This window comes from Cinclus cinclus, chromosome 25 (assembly GCF_963662255.1).
Source record: "Cinclus cinclus chromosome 25, bCinCin1.1, whole genome shotgun sequence".
Taxonomy (NCBI): domain Eukaryota; kingdom Metazoa; phylum Chordata; class Aves; order Passeriformes; family Cinclidae; genus Cinclus; species Cinclus cinclus.
In genome coordinates this window covers 5,939,724-5,961,617 of record NC_085070.1, presented here as the reverse complement: position 1 = coordinate 5,961,617, position 21,894 = coordinate 5,939,724, and the positions used below count along the sequence as shown (strand labels likewise).

The 21,894-nt window shown below is 48.9% G+C and overlaps 2 protein-coding genes across 3 annotated transcripts in view; both read right to left on the bottom strand.

Annotated features, from left to right (window-relative positions):
- Nucleotides 1-1,865: 1,865 nt before the first annotated feature.
- Nucleotides 1,866-6,012, bottom strand: PTS (6-pyruvoyltetrahydropterin synthase). Of its 2 annotated transcripts, XM_062508696.1 has the most exons (6): nucleotides 5,837-6,012; nucleotides 4,848-4,927; nucleotides 4,142-4,164; nucleotides 3,706-3,762; nucleotides 3,329-3,399; nucleotides 1,866-2,705 (listed from the first exon to the last, which is right to left on the bottom strand). In XM_062508696.1, the coding sequence occupies exons 1-6, from the start codon at nucleotides 5,908-5,910 to the stop codon at nucleotides 2,567-2,569; spliced, it is 444 nt and encodes a 147-aa protein (XP_062364680.1). In that variant the 5' UTR covers nucleotides 5,911-6,012; the 3' UTR covers nucleotides 1,866-2,566. The 2 variants fall into 2 exon arrangements, with proteins under 2 accessions (XP_062364680.1, XP_062364679.1); XM_062508695.1 differs by lacking the exon at nucleotides 5,837-6,012 and having other exon boundaries at nucleotides 4,848-5,484.
- Nucleotides 6,013-7,896: 1,884 nt separating this feature from the next.
- LOC134053509 (succinate dehydrogenase [ubiquinone] cytochrome b small subunit, mitochondrial-like) overlaps nucleotides 7,897-21,894 on the bottom strand; it is a 33,245-nt gene continuing 19,247 nt past the window's right edge. Inside the window, exons 3-13 of the mRNA XM_062508515.1 lie at nucleotides 18,002-18,206; nucleotides 16,425-16,636; nucleotides 15,376-15,491; nucleotides 13,942-14,044; nucleotides 12,930-13,058; nucleotides 12,642-12,802; nucleotides 11,886-12,053; nucleotides 9,753-9,890; nucleotides 9,426-9,608; nucleotides 8,950-9,060; nucleotides 7,897-8,655 (exon numbers count right to left, since the gene is read on the bottom strand). Coding sequence (XP_062364499.1) covers nucleotides 8,542-8,655; nucleotides 8,950-9,060; nucleotides 9,426-9,608; nucleotides 9,753-9,890; nucleotides 11,886-12,053; nucleotides 12,642-12,802; nucleotides 12,930-13,058; nucleotides 13,942-14,044; nucleotides 15,376-15,491; nucleotides 16,425-16,636; nucleotides 18,002-18,206 — 1,640 coding nt within the window. The 3' untranslated portion in view covers nucleotides 7,897-8,541. The remainder of the gene's footprint in view (nucleotides 8,656-8,949; nucleotides 9,061-9,425; nucleotides 9,609-9,752; nucleotides 9,891-11,885; nucleotides 12,054-12,641; nucleotides 12,803-12,929; nucleotides 13,059-13,941; nucleotides 14,045-15,375; nucleotides 15,492-16,424; nucleotides 16,637-18,001; nucleotides 18,207-21,894) is intronic.

Sequence of the window (21,894 nt, the reverse complement as noted above, 5' to 3'; positions counted from 1 at the left end):
GCTGCAGCCTCAGTCCTCCCTTGGCCACTGTGCTTCAAACACCAAAAAAATTTAAAAAATAATAATAAAAAAATTCCTCCTCCCATGAGGCAGAATGGGGAAAAGCTCCCTAAACCAAAAATTAATTAAAAGGAAAGCTTCTGTTTGACAGATTTCCTGGGCACCCCAAACTTTGCTTTTTGTTGACAGAACCAGGTATTAAAGAGGTATTAAACTCAATCAGGTGCTGAATTGATTTTATCGTGTGACAGGAGGCAGAGCTGGGTCTGTCAGTCCCGCTGAACACATTCCCATCATTATTCCCCTGCACTCACATTCGCATGCTCTGAGGCTGGAAGTATCAGCTGTGACCTGTCAGGGCTGTCCTGGCCCCCACTGTCACCTGAACAGTCCTTCCGAGCATTTCATCACTCAGTAACTCAGTCAGGGCTTAATGTTTAATTCTGGGAGTTCATTCCCTCCCTGTGGAACCCTCTCTCCCTCAGCCTGCAATTTGGGATTCCACAGAGAATTCCCTGCCAAGCTCCAGACCCCTGTGAGCTCCCACTGTAATCCCAATCCCAGCTCTGGTGTTTCCAGCCCCTTTCACCCAAAGCACTGCCCAGCCACTCAATTTATTCCCATTTCCCCGGAGCTGCAGCCACTGAAATCCGAGCGATCGGAAGAATTGGCACAGAAAAATCTCCAAGGTGCACAGAGCAGTAAATACAAACACCAGGCTCTCGTGGGGCTCTGTCAGAGCTGTTGAACTGCAGAAATTCCCAGGAGCCCAGGCTGGTTTTTCTACCCCCATGCCAATAAAAGCAGTGGGCTGTGCTGTACAGATGTAACATTTTGTTTGTTCTCTTGCCAGCAGCTGGATGAATTCCTGCTCTGATGAAGACACCACATGATGTGTTTGAGTGTCCGTGACTCACTGAAGACACCGAGTGCTCCGTGAATCAGCAGCACCAGCAGGAGTGCACATCATCCCAGCCACAGAGCAGCTGCAAAACCTCCCTGGATGGAGGGAACCAAACACAAAAAATAAAATAAAATAAAATAAATCGCTGGTTCCACATTTGGGGAGTGAAAAAAAAGCAGGGAAAGGGGCAAATGTGTCAGCAGAGTGTTCATTTTATCCGAGGCACTGAGCATTCTGACACTGCAAGGAACCTGCAGCCAAATATTCCTCAAAGCACCACCTTTAAAAAGGAAAAAAGCCCCTCAAAGCTGGAGCTCCCAGGGCAGAGGTTTTGCTCTGCCAAAGGGGAAGGTTGGAATAGCTCTCATTTTTCTCACTCTTCCCTTTCTGGAAGCTCTCCCAGGAAGTTTGATCAAAGCTGAAGCAGGCCAGGGGACAGCAAAGAACTGTCCCCAGGTGAAGCAGTTTCCACTTTACATTCAAAGGCACTTTTAGAGCCAAACCTGGGGTTTTGGGTTTTTTTGGGGTTTTTTGTTGGTTTTTTTTGGCAGTGTAAACCCCACTTCACCTCAGCCTGGAGCAGAGTGTGGCCAAGGTGAACAATTAGGCAAGCTTCATTAAAACCTCCCCAAAGGGGCTTTGCTCCCATTATTCAAATCCCCCATTTCCTTGTAAAAACAAGGGAATTGCTGCCCTGCTTTTTAAAAATTATATGCATTAAGTTATTCTTGATGGCCATTTCTAATTCCTCCTCAGGACATTGCTCATGTGACAAAGGGAATCACAGCCAGCACTGGCACTTCTGCCTCTGGACAGACACTGTGACTTGGTGATGGCCTTTAGCCACAGGAATTGTGCAATAACCATTCCCTCACTGCCTCTCCTCCTTTCCCAGCGTGCCTCCCACTCCAGGAATACCCAGGATAATTTGGGTGGTGTCCATTTAAACTCTTCTCACAGGCTCATCCTGCTGCAATAACCTCCGCTGGAATTTGGGGTTGATTTTGGAATTAAGGATTTATTCTTGCACTCCCTCCCCGGGGCTCTGGCACCACTGAGGTTGTGACATTGCCACCTCAGTTTTCCATTCTCACCAACACCCTGCTCCCTTTGGCTCCTCAGTTTGGATCAGAAGTGCTTTTTTTATTGCCCATCACACCAGTTCCACACACAGAGAAAGATAGAAAGATCTGCTGGCCACAGGAAGGAACATGCCTGCAGCACAGGAAATAAACTGATAAGAAGCAAAAAAAAAAAAAAAAAAAAAGGTAGCTCTCACTCTCAAAAATGCTTCTCTGCTTGATCAAGGAGCAAACCAACATCAAAGCTCATAAATTAAATATTTAATTTGGAGAGAAAGCAGCAAAGGCTTTTGGGATTTTGCCAGACCACCTCCTCTCTCCAAAGCTGCTTTATTTACCACGGCACAACTCTAAATTTTACATCAGCTCTGTGGCTCAGCTTGGCAAAACAGGAAGGTCTTGAGAAAAAGCAGAGAAACCAACCCATCCTGAGAACCCAGATGGGCAAATTGCTGCGAGGGTCCTTGTGAAACATCTGCACTTGTCCTGATGTAACACAGAACCCAGGGCTGGCTGCAGGAAGGGATGCACTGAGATGATTTTGGAGCATTTCTCCCCAGCAGCTGAGCTGAGGCTGACCTCACTTCACAATGGTTTCCTCTCCCTTGTAAACGACGACGTTCTGCTCTGTCTCGTGCACTTCCACCTTGTAAAGGATTCCCTGGGGCAGCAGCTTCTGGAGGTTGTCCCAGATGAACACAGCAACGTTCTCTGTGGTGCTGGAGGGGGAACAGCAGCAGGGTCAGAGCTCAAATGGCAGAAATGTCACCAGTGCTGCAGCCAGGACGGGCTGGGGGCATGCTGAGGGGGGGGATGGCACCTGGATTAGGTGGGCATTGTGGCACTGCCAGCAAATGGACAGGTCCTGTCTGCCCAGGCTGATGGGAGCAGGGGCAGCAGGGCTGGACACAGGTGTGGTCAGCACACAGGTAAAGGCTGCTGCTCCCCAGGCAGGATCAGCAGCAGACAGAACCAGAGGGCACAGAGCCGAGCTGTGCCACGAGAGAGATAGGCTGGATATTGGGAAGAAGCTTTTTATGAGAAGAATAATAAAGTATTGGAATGCTTTGCCCGGGGAGGTGGTGGAGTCACCATCCCTGCATTTAAAAAAAGACTGGATGTGGCACTTTGTGCCATGGTCTCGTTGAGGTGGTAAGGTGTGGGTTGGACTTGGTGATCTTGGAGGTCTCTTCCAAGCTGGTGATTCTGTGATTCTGTGAGTTCTGTGAATTCTGTGAGTTCTGTGAGTTCTGTGAGTTCTGTATACTGTGATTCTGTGAATTCTGTGATTCTGTGATCAGAATTCTGTGTTCCAGCCCCTCCAGGAGCCCCCATCACCCACCTCACCACCTCAGAGAAGTAGGGCACATCCTTGTCCAGGTTTTTGTGGTCCAGTGGCTCCATGATCGCTTCCTGCAGAGAGAGGACGGTGACAGCCCTGTCCCTGCCTGGCCTGAGGTTCAGATAACCACACACAGCCAGGCAGCAAGATAGGGAAAAAGGGAAAGAGCCCCAAATCCAGCTGTGAAATAACCAGCTGGAGGGGTGGCACTGCCTCACATAACAGAGCTAAGGCATTTAAGTCTTCAATTATTCATTAATTTCTTTTTTATGTCCTGCCATCAGCAGCTCACCACGTCCCCATGCTGGTACCAGACAAATTGCTGAGCTCTAATCAATTCTCCCAGGGGATTTGAAGGAAAATTGGGTTGTTTTTACCTGCATGTATTCCTTCAGGTCTGTCAGGTTCATCACCATCCCTGAGACTGGGTCAATCTGCAGGGGAAGCACAAGGGAGATTGGTCAGACAGGAATATCTGTGGAAAACATCCTTCCACTGTCAGAGGGTTCCAACCCCACTCCTGTGATGCTCCCAAGCCTGGAAACAATTCCAGAGGTTCCACTCTCTCCTAAAAGCTGACACCAGGGAGAAACAACTCACTGGAAAAGTCTTCGAGTCTTATGATGATAAAAGCATGAAAACAGCATTAAGCTGCAAATCCTTGTTGTGAACAGGACAATGGCCATGGGAAACCTTCTTTTCTAGTGATGTGCACAGAGTTTCCAAAATACTCTGGGAAATCCAGGCATGGAGCCAGAACCACGGGGATTCTGCCACCCTGAGGAACAGAAGAAAGATACTGGTTGGACTCACCTCTCCACGCACAGTGACCACAACTGAAAAAAAAAATAAAAAAGATCAGGTCATTGTGATGTCCAGGGACCCAAAATAAATCTGCTACTGCTGGGGACACACAACACATTCCCTGCTCACCCACAGGGTGCACTCAGGAGCAGAACTGTTTTTATAAAATGAGGGGATGCTCCACAAAAACAAGGACTCAGAGCCAGAGAAATCCTTCCCCAAGGTGTGATGCCCCAGGCAGGTGGAGATAAATAAGCTTGATAAAGCAGCTCCTTAGCAGAGATTTCAGGTGCCAGCAACACAGGGAGCCACTCTAGGAACTGGAGATATCTAATTCTGTGTGCTCAGGGTGTAGAAATGGGAGAACTTGTGAAAAAAAACAACATGAAAATAATGTCTACAGGCTGTTTAATTTGCATGGCTTTTGCTTAGAAAAATCTCCCTTCCAGTCACAATGATTCTGCAGGGTGCAAACAAGCAGATTTGATTCAATAAGTGGCATTTGAAGATAAATATTTATTATCTCTTCAACTGGCAAACCCATGCTATGGTTCAACCCCCTGCTGCTGAAATTTCCTCCTAATTCTTAATAAAACCACAACCCCACTAAAAGCTGTATCAGGCTGCTGAGAATGAGTGGCCCAGCCCTCCTGGGGTTCTCCCCACCCTGGGAGCAGCATCACTCCACGAGCAAGGCTGGAAATCAGCTCCCTACCTCTGTAGTTGTGTCCGTGGCCATTTGGATTGTTGCACTTCCCAAACAGCTTCAGGTTCTCCTCATCACTCAGGGATTTACTGTGGGAAAGGCAGGATCTGTTCCAGATGTTCATGGATTCACTCAACTCTGCTTTCCAGCCCTCTGTCTCTTCCTTCTCCCACATTTAACCCAGCAGCTCGGGAGGCACAAACGCTCAGAGGAGTGTTTGCTCCATGGAAAGATGGTGTTGGCAGCAGTGATTTTTTTTTTTTTTGCTGTTGTTTTGTGTCTTTTTCACAGCATCTGCCTGACACCACTGCTGGATAAATGCTCAACACCTGCACCCAAAATCACTTAGGCCTGGAGCAAGCTGCACATTTGAGTTTATTATTAATTAGCAAAGCTTAGGGAGCCTCTCCAAGAAGCACAAAGGAATTCCCTCTGAATCTTCCCTTTGAAGCAATCCAGGGGCCTGCTCCAAGCATTTCAGGTCAAGGCACATTTTGGGAACATCACAGAACCCCAGGATCACTGGGACTGGAAAAGAGCTGCGAGACCACGGAGCCCAACCTGTGACCCAGAGCACTGAGTGCCACGTCCAGGAGTTCCTTGGGATGGGAATTCCCTGGGCAGCCCCTTCCAAGGCCTGACCACCTTTTCCATGGAGAAATCCCTGCTGATGTCCAGCTGAACCTCCTCTGGCACAGCTCGAGGCTGTTTCCCCTTGTCCTGTCGCTCCTGACCTGAGAGAAGAGGCCAAGCCTAAAACCTCCCTTGAGGCAGCTCAAGGCACCCTTTAGGAATGCGTCATTTTCGGGGAAAAAGCAGCGGATGGGGCGGGCGCAGGGCGATGTTTACAAACCGAAAGCGCCGCTGGCTCTGTTAAAACACGGAACTGCAGCTGCGGATGGCTGCGGGAAGGGGCTGAGCCACGGAGAGAACCGGGAAGGAAGAGCAACTCGGAGCCTCCTCCCGGCGGGCAGGGTCTCACCTGTGCGGGGTCTCACCTGTGCAGGCGGTGACAGGCGCTGAAGGTGACGGAGCGCGACAGCCGCGCCAGGCGGGCGGAGCGCGGCGACATCGCGGGGACGGAGCGGGGACGGAGAGGGGACGGAGCGGGGACCGAGAGGTGACGGAGCGGGGACCGAGAGGGGACGGAGCGGGGACCGAGAGGGGACCGAGAGGGGACCGAGAGGTGACGGAGAGGGGACGGAGCGGGGACCGAGAGGGGACCGAGAGGTGACGGAGCGGGGACCGAGAGGGGACCGAGAGGGGACCGAGAGGTGACGGAGCAGGGACCGAGAGGGGACGGAGCGGGGACCGAGAGGGGACCGAGAGGGGACGGAGCGGGGACCGAGAGGGGACGGAGCGGGGACGGAGCGGGGACCGAGAGGGGACGGAGCGGGGACGGAGCGGGGCGGCTCCAGCCCGGCCCTGGGGGCGGCTCCAGCCCGAGGGATCCGCCCGCTGAGACCCAGGGATGATCCAATCCCTCCGTGCCGGTGTTGGACCCGGGGATGCTCCAATTCCTCGGCGCCGATATCGGATCCGAGGATGCTCCGGTTCCTCCGTGCCGCTGTCAGACTCGGGGATGCTCCAATCCTCCCCTGTTCAGCCCCGGGATGCTCCAATCCCCCCGAGTTCGGCCCCAAGGATGCTCCAATCCCGCCCTGTTCAGCCCCGGGATGCTCCAATCCCCCCGAGTTCAGCCCCGGGATGCTCCAATCCCCCCGAGTTCGGCCCCAAGGATGCTCCAATCCCGCCCTGTTCAGCCCCGGGATGCTCCAATCCCCCCGAGTTCGGCCCCAAGGATGCTCCAATCCCGCCCTGTTCAGCCCCGGGATGCTCCAATCCCCCCGAGTTCGGCCCCAAGGATGCTCCAATCCCGCCCTGTTCAGCCCCGGGATGCTCCAATCCCCCCGAGTTCGGCCCCAAGGATGCTCCAATCCCGCCCTGTTCAGCCCCGGGATGCTCCAATTCCCCCGAGTTCAGCCCCGGGATGCTCCAATCCCCCCGAGTTCGGCCCCAAGGATGCTCCAATCCCCCCGAGTTCAGCCCCGGGATGCTCCAATCCCCCCGAGTTCGGCCCCAAGGATGCTCCAATCCCCCCTTGTCAGTGTTGGACCCCGGGATGGTTGTGGGCACACCTGCAGGAGTGCACCCCGGTTATAGCATTCATGGAATTCAAGCAGAGGGATCCTTAAAGTGTGATGATTTTCAGGAAGCTTTGGGAGAGCGGGGAGCACCCGGATTTCTCAGTGCTGCAAGGGTGTGAATGTACATTCCCTTAATTCCTGGGAATTCCTGGGGATAACGGAGTGAACCTGCCCGTTTGTCAGGGTGGGAAAACTCCAAGCGTCGGGGCAGGATCTGTGAGTGAGAGAACAGGAGGAGAGAGAGCAGAGCCCAGAGAGCACCCCAGGCTGTGTGCTGGGCAAGCAGAGCCCTGAACACGGCAGCTCTGGGGACACAGCTCGGGCTGTGCCCTACGGGGAATCCTTCCTGCCCTGCCTGGCTGTAAATCACACAGGGCTGCACCTGGGCCTCTGACCCCTTCTCCTTTCCCACCTCAACGAGAAAAAATAAAATAAAATAAAAGATAATCAGTGGCGCCATTAATCATCTCTTGGCATGGCGGGGACAGGCTCCAGGATGTGACAGTGGCCGAGACGAGGCTGCAGGGCAGGGCTGGCACGGCACGAACGGGGCTGTTTGCCATCTAGTGGTTTCAACCAGCTCTGGCTGAGCCTCCTCTGCCTCTCCCAGAGCCCTGAGGTAAAATCCTTTTTCTTTTCTCAAGACCTGTGAGGAAGGTGAAGGATGGTCAGAGGATGTAAAGCCCCAAGGGCGACAGGGCTTATTTATTACTCAAGGAAATCATTCAAATAATTCTTCAGGCTTGTCCTAATGAAGAAATGGAAGTCTTCAGTTTTCACCCATGCGCCTACACCCCAGAGTTCAGCAGCTGAGAAGCCTGGATGACACAGGGGGCTGGAGTTTGTTCTGCTCTGCTTAACCCCAAAGGGATACTGAGGCCACAGTGGAGCTCTCCATGTTTCCTGCTGGTTGAACTGGGAGGAAGGCAGAACTGTCAACCAGCAGAGCTGTGTCCTGCTCTGGAGATGTGTCCCCCACATCAACAAGACTGTGTGAGGGCAGGGAAAGAAAGGAACAACTTCCCAATGTTTTATTGGAGGGCACTGCTATGGTACAAAAAAAGCACATGCACAGCTTTTGTCTGCATCTACCCTCTGGACTCCACTGAAGGCAATCTTGATGCAATGGGGGGATTTCTCCCCCTTCACTGGCCCCACCTGCCACCTCTTGGGTTTTACTCCTTCTGCTTTACATATTTCAGCCAAAGTCACAGCCCCGAGTGCTGGTGGTCTCTTCTCTTCAGAGCTGCCAAAGGAAGGGGTTGATCACCTCATTTTCCATTTTCTCCCTTGCAAGCCTCAACCTGGCATCCTTTGTGAGCTGCTGCTATAGCTGGTCTAGCAAGGTAGTAACAAAAATGTAGATAAAGCAGTGGGCTGTGGGAGCAAAGGGGCTTCTGCCTTCCTTGGCTGTATTTTGCTAGGAATTCAGGAGGTTACGGTGGAGAAAAAGCAGTTCCTTCATCCCAGACGAGAGGGAAAGGTGGGAGGTGAAAGCAGCAGCTTTCACCTGAGCCTGGCTCGGCCCTGAGTCCCAGGAGGTGCCCAGGAGCTCCTCAGTGGGCACTGAAGATGCCGTGGAACCCATAAGGCATTGGCACCCCGACTTCGGCCCGCCCCAGCTCCCGGAAGGTCTCTGCATCCAGCACGAGCAGGAAAGCACTTTGGTTCTGCAGGGGGAGGACAAAGGCAGAGTGAGTGCCCAGGCTGAGCTTTTTTGCACCGTGTTTGTGCACAAAGGCACAAGGCAGCCCATGGAGCCAAAAACCCTGGGACTCAGAGGTTCCATCAGAAAACACCAACATTCCGAGCAAAACTCCTGCCTGTGCTTGGCCACGGCAGAGCCAGACACACTGGGCAGCAAGGAACCACCTGCCAGGGAGGCTCAGACTCGGTGCTGAGGTTTAAAAAGGGAATTCATGCTGTGTGACTTTGAGAAACTGCTGCCAGCAAGTTCAAGTTACCTCAGTGGGGGAGACCACCACAGACAAGATGACTCCGCTGTCCTCTGCCGTGGCATTAGGCACTGGCACAAACACAGGCTCTGATGGGTAGGATCCCTCCTCCTGCCAAATCTAGCAAGCACAGGAACATAAGGATGAGTTTCAGGGACGTATGGATGAGTTCCATTTCATTAATACTTGTCTACTACAGCGAGCAGAGTTACAAGTGCTCCCCACAAAGGCACTTGGAAATACTCTGTGCTCCAAGAAACTTAGAGGTCAATTTTTTAATTAATATTTTTTTTTCTATTCCAGGACTGTGATGTGGCCATCCTCTGCTGTTTGGTGAGTGTGCCACGTTCATAAGGTGCCAGGTGAGGGATGAAATCAGGAATCTCATCCCACACCCATCTGGACAAAGCCCTAAAGCCCCCAGTAAATGCCAAGCCCGCAAATCCAGCTCAATGGAAGGACTAGATGAGCTGAGTTCACCTCACCTTGAAATTCTTGGTCTCCACATCAACCTTGATCAAGGAGTCTCCCACCATGTGCCCGAATCCACACCCGTAGAAGTAGCGGTACCTCCTGCCGTTGTACCCCGTGTAGTTGATCTGGGGGAACTCCAGGCCCCCAACTTTCTCAAAACCCTCAGGGTGGAGATTTTCGTGTGTGCACCAGACCTGGGAGAAACGTTCAGAAATCACAGCAGGGTTGGTTCAGCTTGGACAGGGCAGGAGAGCTGCACAAGCAAAAGTGGTGAAAGCTCTGAGGCACAGGGCAGGAGCTGCTGCATAAATACATTCATGGCTTGGTTGGGTACACACCTTGCCATCTGCACCTTTCACAGCCTTTGCCTGGGTATAAAGCAGTGGGTTCAGGTTTCTCCCCACGGGTGTGTCTGAATCCACGTGCAGAGGGAGAACAAAGCGGCGAGGAAAGGCTCTGGGGATGGAGGCATAAACCTGTTACAGAAACAGAAAGTGTTGGTGATGGAGAGAGGACAGACACTTCAGCCTAAATGCACTTTTGGGGAACAATTCTGAAGTTCTAGACACCCCTGAATTCTTCTTCTTCTTTTCCTTATGTGTTTGACCAAGTTCTGGTAAGGTAAAGCACATAATGGAAAGAAGAAGTTCCCTGCACATTCCAGTAATTTACAGCAGAAACAAAAACCACAAGAATTAAAAGGGCCAGCATTGCTGTCACAGTAATTAATGCTGAGTTGGATTTGCAAACCAGCCCATTATCTCCAAATCCAGCAGTGGGACAGACACTGCACTGTTTTATTTAGTTAGAACAAGCTCATGTTGCTTTACATGGCTCTGTGGAGAAGCAGGAGAGCTCTGTGCCTTCAGTGCCCGAGCTGACCCTGCAGGATTCCCTCTTCCATGCTCAGGTACACATGGATTCACGGTTGGAAGTCCAGGGCAATGATGATGGATTTAGTTGGGGTGCAAAGTGCAGCCCCCAGTGTGGCAGACACTCAGCACATTGAGAGGGATAATTCCACCGCTGCCACTAAAGCTCTGCTCAAACCAAGTTTATAATCTGTCATATTCCCATATAAATAAAACAGATAAGGACCCCTGTTTTGATGTCTTTCAGTTACTTCAATCTGCAATTCTTCATTTCAGTTGTAAAACTTCACTTTAATCTCATGTGTTCATCCTGAAACCTTGTTTTCAAAACTTTTCTGGTTCACGTAACCAGAGGAACTCTGCCAGACAAAATACTCTGCCAGGGCTAGTGAGCAAGCAAATCTGGGGAAAGGAGACAAGCCATGCCCAGACACTCCGGAGGCTTTTGATGCAGGGAAGTTTGAGATCCTGTTCTGAAATGACTCCTCTGTGTGTGTGCAGGTCAAGTGTGGTGGTGATGCCACTTGTCACTTGAATGTGGGTGCTGGAAACACAAGCCCAGTGTTGACACCAGGACACCTTCAGGCACATCGAATTCCCCTGGGTTGTGTTCAGAGAAGGACAAAAAAACCAAAAAAAACTGGGATTAACACTCTGCTGTACTTGAATATGCTCCAAAAACGCTTGAGAAAACCCCAAAATAAAAGGCAGAAGAAAGCAGAACCCGATGGGACACAGCTGTGCTCCTTTCAGGTCGGAGCTGAGGCACTTCGAGACAGCTCAGGACACAGACAGAGGAAGTTCAGCCCTGTCTGGACATGCAGCACCCTCCCAGCACGCTGGGTTTCCAACAAACACATCTGCAGGGCGAGAAACTGAAAGCACCCCCACTTTCCCCATGTGTCACCTATGCAAAATAATGCCCCTCACGCAGAAATGGGGCTTTTCACAGAGCTGGAGGCAATAAAGAATTTATTTGGATGTGCTGTTGTGAGGGGACTGTGGGGAGCAGTGCAGGGGTTTCCATGGTATTTGGGCTTCTGTGATTTTCACAAAAACTGCTCCTTTTCTGAGGTAATGCCTTAAAGAATGGGGTTCCTTTTTCTTTTTCCATTTAGAAGCCACACCAGAACTTATTTTGCATAATTTCTTGGGGGAAAATTGTATTGCACAAGGATGCGGGAAATGAATGTCATTAAAACCAAGGTTTTAAAACAGAAATAAATTCTGCCAGGCTATGGAACTGTGTGTCACACACCAGCTTCAAAAGTTTCAAGGGCTCACTCCATGGAGAGAGATTTAAAAGGAGAGAAAGCTTCAAGAGATGATAATTTCAGTTTTTATGGAGTTGTGGTTGTGCTGTCCTCCCCTCCATTCCACCAACCTATGGAACTGTGTGTCACACACCAGCTTCAAAAGTTTCAAGGGCTCACTCCATGGAGAGAGATTTAAAAGGAGAGAAAGCTTCAAGAGAAGATAATTTCAGTTTTTATGGAGTTGTGGTTGTGCTGTCCTCCCCTCCATTCCACCAACCCGAGCTTTGCTGTAGGAAAACAGCCCCTGCAGCAGCTGCTGGGGAAGCAAAGGCAGGGATCTCACCTGGTCCAGCCCTTCCCCGCTCCTCCTCATGTTCTGCAGCGTGTACAGAGCCAGGCTGGTGCCCTCGTCCTGGCAGCACAGGTCCAGCACCACGCAGCCCTGCTCCTCGAAGGCGTTGATTTGGTGGAAGGTCACAAAGGGCTTGGAGCACCACTGCCCTGGCAGCACCTGCAGGGAGCAGGGGACAGCTGCAGCTCCTCTGCAGAGCTCCCAGCCTCACCTCCAACAGCTTCAGCCTCCCTCCCCCAAATTTCAACCCCTCTCCTTCCTGGGGGTTTGCCTTCTGTCTCTGTGCTACCTCAAAAGGGCTGCTTTAAGACTGTAAGGAGCAAAACCAGAAGAAGAAAATCCAAACTGTCAAGCAGCCTCTTGTGCATCTTTCCCAGGTTCTGAACTCTTTATACCCTGTAGTATCTGGCACCTGCATTTCATTCCATTTCATTTCATTTCATTTCATTTCATTTCATTTCATTTCATTTCATTTCATTTTTCATTTCATGTATTTTCATCCCTGTGCTGAAGTCTGGTGAACTCCAAACTGCTTTTTTTTTGCCTGTCCTTTTAGGGCTGGCAAAGAAATTAATGGAGAGGAAAATGCATGAAGAAATCCCATTTTTAGGCAATCTACACCCCTGCTTTTAAGTCTTTGTTGCAGTAACATCTGGATTGGTCTTTAAACTCCCCATGGCTGCTATGTAGCACTTGTGGGATCTAAAGTTGCAGATTAGCTGCTGCAGGGGCCCAAGACCCCCTCACCTCCCCAGTGTGCTTGTTCACCACGTGGAAGTAGGTGTTGTGCTGAGGCTCCCAGCTTATCCCATCAAAAATGGCTTTGCCACGGAGCTTGGAGGTGATGATCTTCAAAAGGTTCATCTTGAGGGGTTGCTCGATGAAAATGATGTAGTTTTCAGTCATTCCTGAGGAGAGAAGGAAAGAAGATCACCCAAATATGAGGTAAGAAAACTTCTCATGGGCAGAGAGAACTGGACAGCCCTTTCTGCATCCCATTTTCCCAAAGTGCCCCAGTTTGGGGTGGGATCTTACCAAAGCTGTGGTAGTAGGATGGCTTTGCCCTGTCCATGGGAGGGATGGAGCACAGAACTTTGGCTCCTTCCAACGTGTCCCCGTGGGCTGACTCCTGTGGGGGGACCCTGATGATGTTGTAGCTGGATCCTGGAAAGGGGAAAAGGTGTTCAAACCAAACCAAATCAAACTCTGCTCCTTCCTGTTCACCAGGAATACTTGGAACCACTTCTCCTAAACCGAGCAGAAACCCAACAGGCAGCACAACATTCCACAGAGGATTTATCTACCAAAAGAAAAACAAAAAAAGGGAAGCTTGGAATGAAGTAGAAGGATCTTCTCAGTCTGGGAGAATTCCAGCTCTGCCTGCAGTGCTGTCCTACAATAACAGGGGCAGGATGAAAACCAAGCTCACAGGAAATTAAAACTTTGAGCCTTGGTGATGTTCATTCAATAAACCTGAGCGTATAAGCAGGAAATGAAGGCACTTTTGAATAATAATAATAGTTTGGAGTTTGGTGTATCCAGCTGAAAAAAGCACGTGGTAAAGAGCTGGAATTTGCTAAGGCCAAAAGGAAATTAAAGGAACAAGAATTAAAAATGGTCAAAACTGGGAAAATGTGGAGCTGGCCTGAGAGATCACAATAAAGGGCACAGAGGCCTCTGGAAAAGAAGGATTTCATACAGCTGATAGGGACTGATAGCCCTGAGCAGCCATCTGGATGCAACAGGGTCCTACCAAGATGCTCAAAGTTCTGAGAAGAAAAATACCCCATAAAATTCAGCTTTGCTGTAAGATAGCCAGGTGACCAGAATAAAATGTGCCCAAAAACCAACCTGCTCAAAAAACCAACCTGCCCCCACCCCAAAAAAAAAAAAAAAAACCAAACCAAAAAAAACCTGCCTAAAAATCCAATCTGCCCAGATAGCCAACCTGCCCAAAAAACCAGCCTGCCCAAAAAACAACCTGCCCAAAAAAAAAAAAAAAAACAACCTGCCCCAAAAAAAACCAGCCTGGCCACTCCCACCTCACCGTGTTTCCCATAGCAATTGCCCATGTTGTAGGTTGTCCCATCAGCCTCGTAGTGGGGATGAGCTGTGGCCCCATTCACTGCAATAAACTTGCTCCAGTCCACCTGCAAATGCCAAAAGTTTTCAGTCAGTGCAGAGCTTTCCAGAGAGTCAGTTTTGTGGAAGTCTGAGGAAGAAGAGCAGATTTTATCCATTATTAATAATGTGGGATCTGGATTCCAGCCTTGATTCTGCCTGCAGTTTTCCTGAAATACTTGAAAATAAGGATATTTGTCTATCAGTAAAGCAGGACTAATAGCAGAAGACATTCCTTCGAAGAGATAGGTGTTCCTTATGGTACATGTGCTGACACAGTGGGAATGTAGCCCATAATAAGCACAGGCAGATGTGTGAAGGGACAGTCACTGCCCCAAAAAAATCACCAAGAGTTTTGTCACTGGAAACTCAGAAAACCAGGTCCTGTTAAGGCATCTCAAACTGGAGAGTTTAAATGTGAAATCATCCTTTCCATTTATTCACTTAGCCAAAAAACAGCAGTCTGCATGTAAAAAAAAATCTGCTTGAGGGGTTGTTGTTTTTTTTTTTTTTTCATTTTATGACAAGATGGTTCAACAGAGCTGAACCAAAAAATCCCCACGTGTCTTTTCACGACTGCATTCTGGTTTACAAACAGACCAGCTGGCAAATCACCCAGGAGAGCTCAGCGGCTGTGCTTTGCATGCAGTTCATTCGTGACTCACTACTGACCCTGCAGGGAGGGACTCCTGGACTGGCTCCTTGCATCCCATCCCTGAGGGATGCTCTGAGCTGGCGTTTTTTGGTGTCAGACAGGCCCAGCAGTAAATACTGATTTAGGAAGGGGAGAATTCTCCCTCAGCTCTCTCACAGCTGTCCAGCCCAAATCCCCTCTAAGGGTGCAGGCAGGGGGGACACGTAGCTTGTGCTGTCCTGCCACGGGTCACCTTCTTCTGTCACATCCAGCCACGCTCCTGGAGAGGATGCACAGCACACAGGGAAAGACTTCTCTGATGTTTTGGTCATTTCCTAGCAGGTGGGAGAAAACCAAGTGGCAGCTGAAGCACCCCTTTGAACAGAGGGTTTGATCGAGAGCAGCTTTGCAGTGTGCAAAGCTTGAGGTGCAAAAAGCAGATAAAGGGAATTGATAAGAATGCAAAGCACGGGGAGAAAGGCAGATGTGAGATCAGCAATGTCCACTTTTTCTTGTACATAGGAAAAAAAAGTTGTTTCCTGTTCTGCTAGAGTTGCAGGCAAGCCCAGGCAAGCAGGGAGAGCAGAGGAGAAATGCACAGCCTCTTCAGGGACTCCAGTGCTGCTGGTCCAGACAAATTCCTCTGGAATTGGAGCTCCCCTTGATCCAGCAAGGTGTGGTTCTGCTCCATGTGTATCCCAGCTCCCTTACCCCACCTGCCCACACCTTTTCCTTCGTTTCCAGCGTCTCTGGGTCCACCTTGTGCATGAAGACAGTCTCATTGCTGACGTAGTAATCCCCTTTGTACAGCACGTAGTTCACACTGGAGTTGTCACTGGGCTCTGAAAAAGAAATCCCGGAGTTGTGCACAGCTCTGTGCAGCTCATGTCACATTATGGCAAGTTAGACGTGTGTAAACAAATAAACCCATTTTCAGTGACATTAATCCCTGGGTGGCTGATTGGAAATATCTCGCTAATCTACGAAGGGAAACTGTCTGTGCAGGTGAAGCTGGGTTAAAAGGACAAGGACAGGGATGGAAATCCCTGCTGGAGCTGGGCAAGGGCAGATGGGGGATGTGGATGGGTCTGGAGTGTCTTAAAGGAGCTGGGGTGGGCATGTGGGGAGTGTCACCCCAAACGTGAAGGTGTGAGCACCTCGGGAGAGGTCAGATGGGATGGCAGGAGGGAGAGGAGAAACAGGATGGGCACAGCAAGAGCACCAAGCTGTGAACTGCAGCCCTGCACTGGTTTTAGTGGGGAAATCTTTGCTTGCATTTAAGCCTCCTCCTTCCCTGATGTACGTACACAGAATCCTAAAGGTACTGGAACCTCCATTCCTGTGCAGCACCATCCCTCACCCTACTCAATAATCTCCTGCCCCTTAGTCCAGGAAGGGAGGGATTATCCCACTTAGCCTACAAGCTTAGCAAGGCAAGGTGTTTTAAGGGCAAAGCTGTGTCTCAGGTAGAACATCAGGGTGTAATGCTCATTATCAGCACTGCACAGGATGTTCCCTTGGGTAGAGCTTTCTTTGGGAAATTTGCAAAAATATCTGGAATTGAGCAAGCTGAAGTGACATTAAAACATTAAACTGTGCCTCCCCCAACTGAGGCTGACAGCAATTTGCATAATTTTGGCATTTGGATCATATTCTAAGAAAAACACGGGCTCACAGAAAGTCTGTCAGACTTCCTCACACCTCCCTTTCCACCTAACCACAAGTTCCTCCCAGAAAATCTCACAAGTTCTCATTTTCCACAGCAGCACTCTTACGCAGCGGCTCGAAGCGGGACAGGAAGCGCCCAAAGACGCTCTGGCACGGGTCTGGCATGGCCAAGGTGCCAAACTCAGAGGCCATGATGCGGTTGTGCTGCCTGTTCCTCAGGTAGGAGCTGCTCTGCAGGAACCTGCTCCTGTAGGTCACCCTGCCGTGGGCCAGCTGGAACTGGTGCAGCAGGGCCATGCCATCAAACCAGTGGTTAAACCTTCCAGGAGAGAGAAAAAAGAGATTAAAAAGAGTTGGGCATTGTATGATGCTCTGTTTTGGGTTTGTGGGTGTTTGTAAAAGCTGATTCCCAGAACCCCTGAACTATTAACCAAGAGCAGCTTTGTTTGGGAAAACACCTGAATCAAACAAAACAAAACAAAAAATGCAACAAAACACAACGCAACAAAACACATCAAAACAGAACCCAAGAAAACAGAACCCAACAAAACAAAACCCAAGAAAACAGAACCCAACAAAACACAACCCAAGAAAACACAACCCAAGAAAACACAACCCAACAAAACAAAACCCAACAAAACAAAACCCAACAAAACAAAACCCAACAAAACAAAACCTAACAAAACAAAACCCAACAAAACACAACGCAACAAAACACATCAAAACAGAACCCAAGAAAACAGAACCCAAGAAAACAGAACCCAACAAAACAAAACCCAACAAAACACAACCCAACAAAACCCAACCCAACCCAACAAAACCCAACCCAACAAAACCCAACCCAACAAAACCCAACCCAACAAAACCCAACCCAGCAAAACACAGCCCAACAAAAACTAAACAAAAGAAAACAAAACAAAAGTGTATTCGCAGCTGTGGGATGTGATGTCTGAAAATGCTGCGTGTATGTTTTTTGGGAAATCATCTCTATAGGTAAACCACCCAGTCCTGCAAAGGAAACAGAGTTTGTGCTCTACTGTACAACAATATAAAGGATTACTGCAAACCCAGAGGTCTTTAGCTCTCGGCTGCTTGCAGGATGTTGTTGTGTCCAAACCAAGGACTTGTGAGACTCCCAGAACACCTGATAGGACTCTGGAGCTCTGACTCTGGGAATATGAGAAGGAGATCAGCCCTGGCCAGTTGCTGCCATCGGTTTAATTGTCAGAACCAGAATGGCTCATTCCAAGCCCCAGGGAGTGAATCTGCCTGGGAATATTTTAACATATTGTTTTAAAAACTGGGTGGGTTTGCTTCTAAAGCAGTTCACAACATTTGGTGCAACCAACTCTCCAAATTCCTGCCCTGGATTTCAGAGTGCTCAGGGATGGATTTTTGTTCAGGACAGAGAACCAAAGCTGGGGATGTTCTATCCCCATCCCACCACAGTGAGTGACTCAGTTTCTCCAGCCTGGATGACTTCACCATTCAGCTCCTCTTAGCAGGAAATAAGAATTCCCAGATGAGGGAGCAACTGCTCTCAAAAGAGGGGCATTGATATTTTTTCCTTCCCTTAGGTAAAAAGAAACTAAACAATGCTCTAAATAGTGATGGAGGGTTCCCCTTTAGGTTTAGGCAGAGCTTGGGCCAGAACCATTAAAAAATTCCTTAAAAGGAGACTTACTTGTCATTGCCAAACTCGAACTTGCCAGGGCCGTTCCTCAGCAGATTTCCATTAATCCATTTGGGAATATTTCCTTTGATCTTAGCTGGGATGGGCTCGGGGGTCTCCTCCACACTCTGCACTAAGGGGGAGATGCATTGCAGCCCCCTGGGTCTGTGGCACAGGATTTGCTCCTTGGATGGGCTGGGCAGGTAATTCTTGAAACCTGCAAAGAGAGAGGGGAGAACAAAAAGCAAGAAATTGAGATTTTCACTGGAATAAAGTGACAAATGCTAGATCTTGAGATTGGATGTCAGGGAGAAGAGCATTCAGCTTCTGCAATCAGCCAGGTTGTGGTGGATACTCGAGGTAAATCCACAAAACCCACAGGGAGCTGAAAATCCTGTGGGTTTTACTCTGCTCTGGTTAATCCACAAGAGACACCAGTTCTGCAGCCCAAAGGAGGTAACAGAATATAGGATGATAGAAAAGATGATCAGTTTTCTTTTAATCAAAGAAATGAATATTTGGATTAATTTCATAAATAACTGGAAAAAAAAAATCCTGCGATCCTAAAAAAGGAGAAGAACACAAATGAAACTGAGTCGGGAAAAACAGACCAGATTTACAAGTTTGATTTGGCAGGGAAATAAGCAGAGAAGGATAATTCCTGATGGAGCCTCTGCTTTGACTTCAATAACCCCTTGTGAGTCCCAGCTGGAGAACAAAAGCCCCAGGAGAGCATGAAGTGATTGGAATGCTCTGAGCTACCAGTGATGTCAGTGATTGGCTCCCACAGCCTGGTTTGCAAAGCCTCATCAACACAAGGATTGTTTTAGCAATCCATTTAGCTGCAGAGGTGGATTTATCCGGGGGTGCCTCCCTGCCCGGGCTGGCACCTGCCCATCCTGCAGCGAGAGCACAGAGCGCAGAACCAGCCTGCAACGGCTGGGCACTGAGGTGGCAGTGGAATTCCCATCCAAAAGGGCCCGTGGCAGGCAGAACTCCATCACCCAGGGCTGCTGCAGACACCACACACCCAATGGAGTCCAGGCTGATACTGAATTCACTCTGATTTTTTGCTCTTTCACCGCTGCTTTTGGCCTACTTCCTTTAATCCAGGTGACCAAGTGCAGCCGCTGCCCAATTTCCCTCCTCTGAAACCCTTTGCTCAACATCTCCAGAGGAAATTGGCTGTTTCAGCCAGGACATTTGCAAAAGAGCTGAGCTGGCAGGCAGAATTCTTCTGAGCTCATTTTTCTACACAAAAACGCCCACAGGTTGGGTGTTAGGATTGCAGAAAGGTAAAATGCAAGGCTCCAGTGTAGCTCTCCAAGCTGCCAACCCCCAGATCCTCCCTTAGATCTCTCAAGTGTTCGCAGAAGTGCAGATTTGGTTTAAGAAGGTGTAAAATACGAATTAAGGAATGAGAGGAACACATCTGTAAGGAGATATTTTGCATCCAAGCAGAAAAAAAGCCTGGCATGACTCAGAGCAGCACTACATGGAAACTTCCTGGAGAGCACGGTAAATGGAAATTTTGGAAAGATACATTCCACAAAAGAGCCTGATCCGGGCTGGAAAAGACCTCCTGAGTCCAGCCCTCCCAAATGCTGTCCCAGAAATTCTTATGTAAGAGCTCTGTCTTAAAAATTATTACGTCTACAGGCACTTACTCCCTCTTTGGATAACAGCTCCTTGTCCAGATGATCAGGACAACGCCTTCAATTTACCAAAGAAAGGACATTATTCTTGTTTTTCTGGCAGCTCTGCTGTGTGGTTTAGGTAGTTTTTCCCTTCCATGTGTTTGTTTTGGTTTTTTTTAGGGTGAAGAATCATATCACTTCCTAAGCTAAGTAAGCCAAGTTCTTTTTGTTGTCCTTGTCCTGTGATAACCATTCACGTGATCATCTTAGTAATCCTTCTTGAAATCTGATCTAGTTAGAACTCATCTCCTTAGAATTCATTCCAAGGCATCTCCTACAAAGTGGACTTTCAACAGAACAGACTATAGACAACAAGAATATTTAAGGGAATGCCCCAAAGCCAGGCCAGAGAGGGAGAAAGAAGCACAGCAAGAGAATGGAATATTTTTTTTTTTCTTCTGGGCATCACTCAGATGAGCTGAAGATCCTGGTAGAAATGAGAACAAGATGGAGAAAATACCAACACCCAGATGAGCCAAAACAGAAGCTTCCAGAAACAAGACAAGTCATTGCAGACAATTCTGAATAGCCAGGAGGAGGGAAGGAAAAAAAAACCTACATCTTTTCCCTATTAAACAAAACCAGATTTGAATAATGACTGTTATCTTTAACATATCTTTGAATTTATCTCTGAATATACTGAACATATGGAATGCAGAACACTCCCCCCTCAACTCAATATTCTTGAGCAATTGCAAAAAAAAATTGTTTCACCTTCAGGGGAAAGCTCAGTCATAATTCAAAACTCTTTGCAACATCCAGCTCCCTAAGAAGGAATCAATCACTCTCTGAAGAAGGAAGAAGACAGATTAGTTTTTAATATTAAATGAGATGTAAATAAAATGACTCTTTCTGTTCTGGCCAGGTTCTGAGATGGAAGAACTTAAATCCACGATTAAAGCCCTACAGTCCTATGGGGCTCTCTGTGCATGCTTGAACATCTGAAAATCTGCAGAGATCACAACCTGCCCTCTCAGAACCCTCATTTCTCCACCGTAGTTTCCATCCTACCTCAGACTTTTAAAAACAGGCTTAAGATCTTTGGCATATCCGTGTGTGGACATGCCACATGTGGCAGTGCCAAACACGGAGCTGTAACTTTCCTCCGATCTTTTCTGAGCAGAGCAGGCAACCACTGCAGTTATCCTGGCTGCCACCTCGCTCAGCTCCTGTCTCCCTGCACAGTGTGCCAAGATTTCACTGCCCAGTACAAACTGACAGCCCAGCACTGATTATTTATTGATTGCTCCTATCCAGAAATGAAGGGATGAAGGGCCAGGCTCTCGAAGAGAAAGCTGCTGTAGGTTCAGTCACCATGAATCAGATATTAAATTGTACTCCAACACCAGTGGGTGGGACACGAAATCTCTAATGGTGGATGGCAGAACTATTTCCTAACACTGGGATCACGCAGGAGAGGGTAAAGCCATTTTGATTTTAACCTACAGCTTCAAACCCAAGGCTCAGGAACCACCCCTCCACGCACAGTCTAATTGTTTGACTCAGAATTAATCCAGAATTAAGGGCAAAAATTATCAAATCGAATTCTCATCATATTTTTCAAGTAGGGAGAGTGAGTCAAGAATTCTGTTTTCCCTGAGGATCACCCAACCTGGGAATAATCCCCTGGCACAGGCTGCGTTTTGCTCCCTATAAAACAGACCGGCACAACACAGAAACAAAGCAGTTTTCTCCTGACCCCCAGCCCAAACTGGAGCTGTGGATTTGTGAGCTCCAGCAGGGATTGCCGAAGGGAAGGGGCAGCACTTGCCTTGGGAGTGCTGGGAAGTGCCCGTGCTGGGCTCCTTGTTCCATGCAGCTGCTTGGTTCCCCATGGCCAGGGGCTCAGGCACCCACTTCCTCGCTAACAGCCGCGGGAGCAAAGGGAAACAGAAAAGAAACGACAGAAAACACAGGGGGGAAAAATAAATGGAGCAAAAGAGCAGGGGAAGGCTCAAAGGGAGGAAAGGAGAAAGGCAACAGCGAACTCCAGCACATGAAATAATATTGATTGCCCAGCAGAAACACAGTCTACACTTCGGGGTTTCTGGTGGCACAACAAGGCAGATTTGAGGGGTTTTTTCCAGCTCTTTGGATACCTTGGAAGCAATGCTTTGAAATTTAAAGGGCACAAACCCACCACTACCATCAGAAATTCCCGAGGTCGGCCATGATGCTTATTGGTCCATAATTTCTGAAAACAGGCAA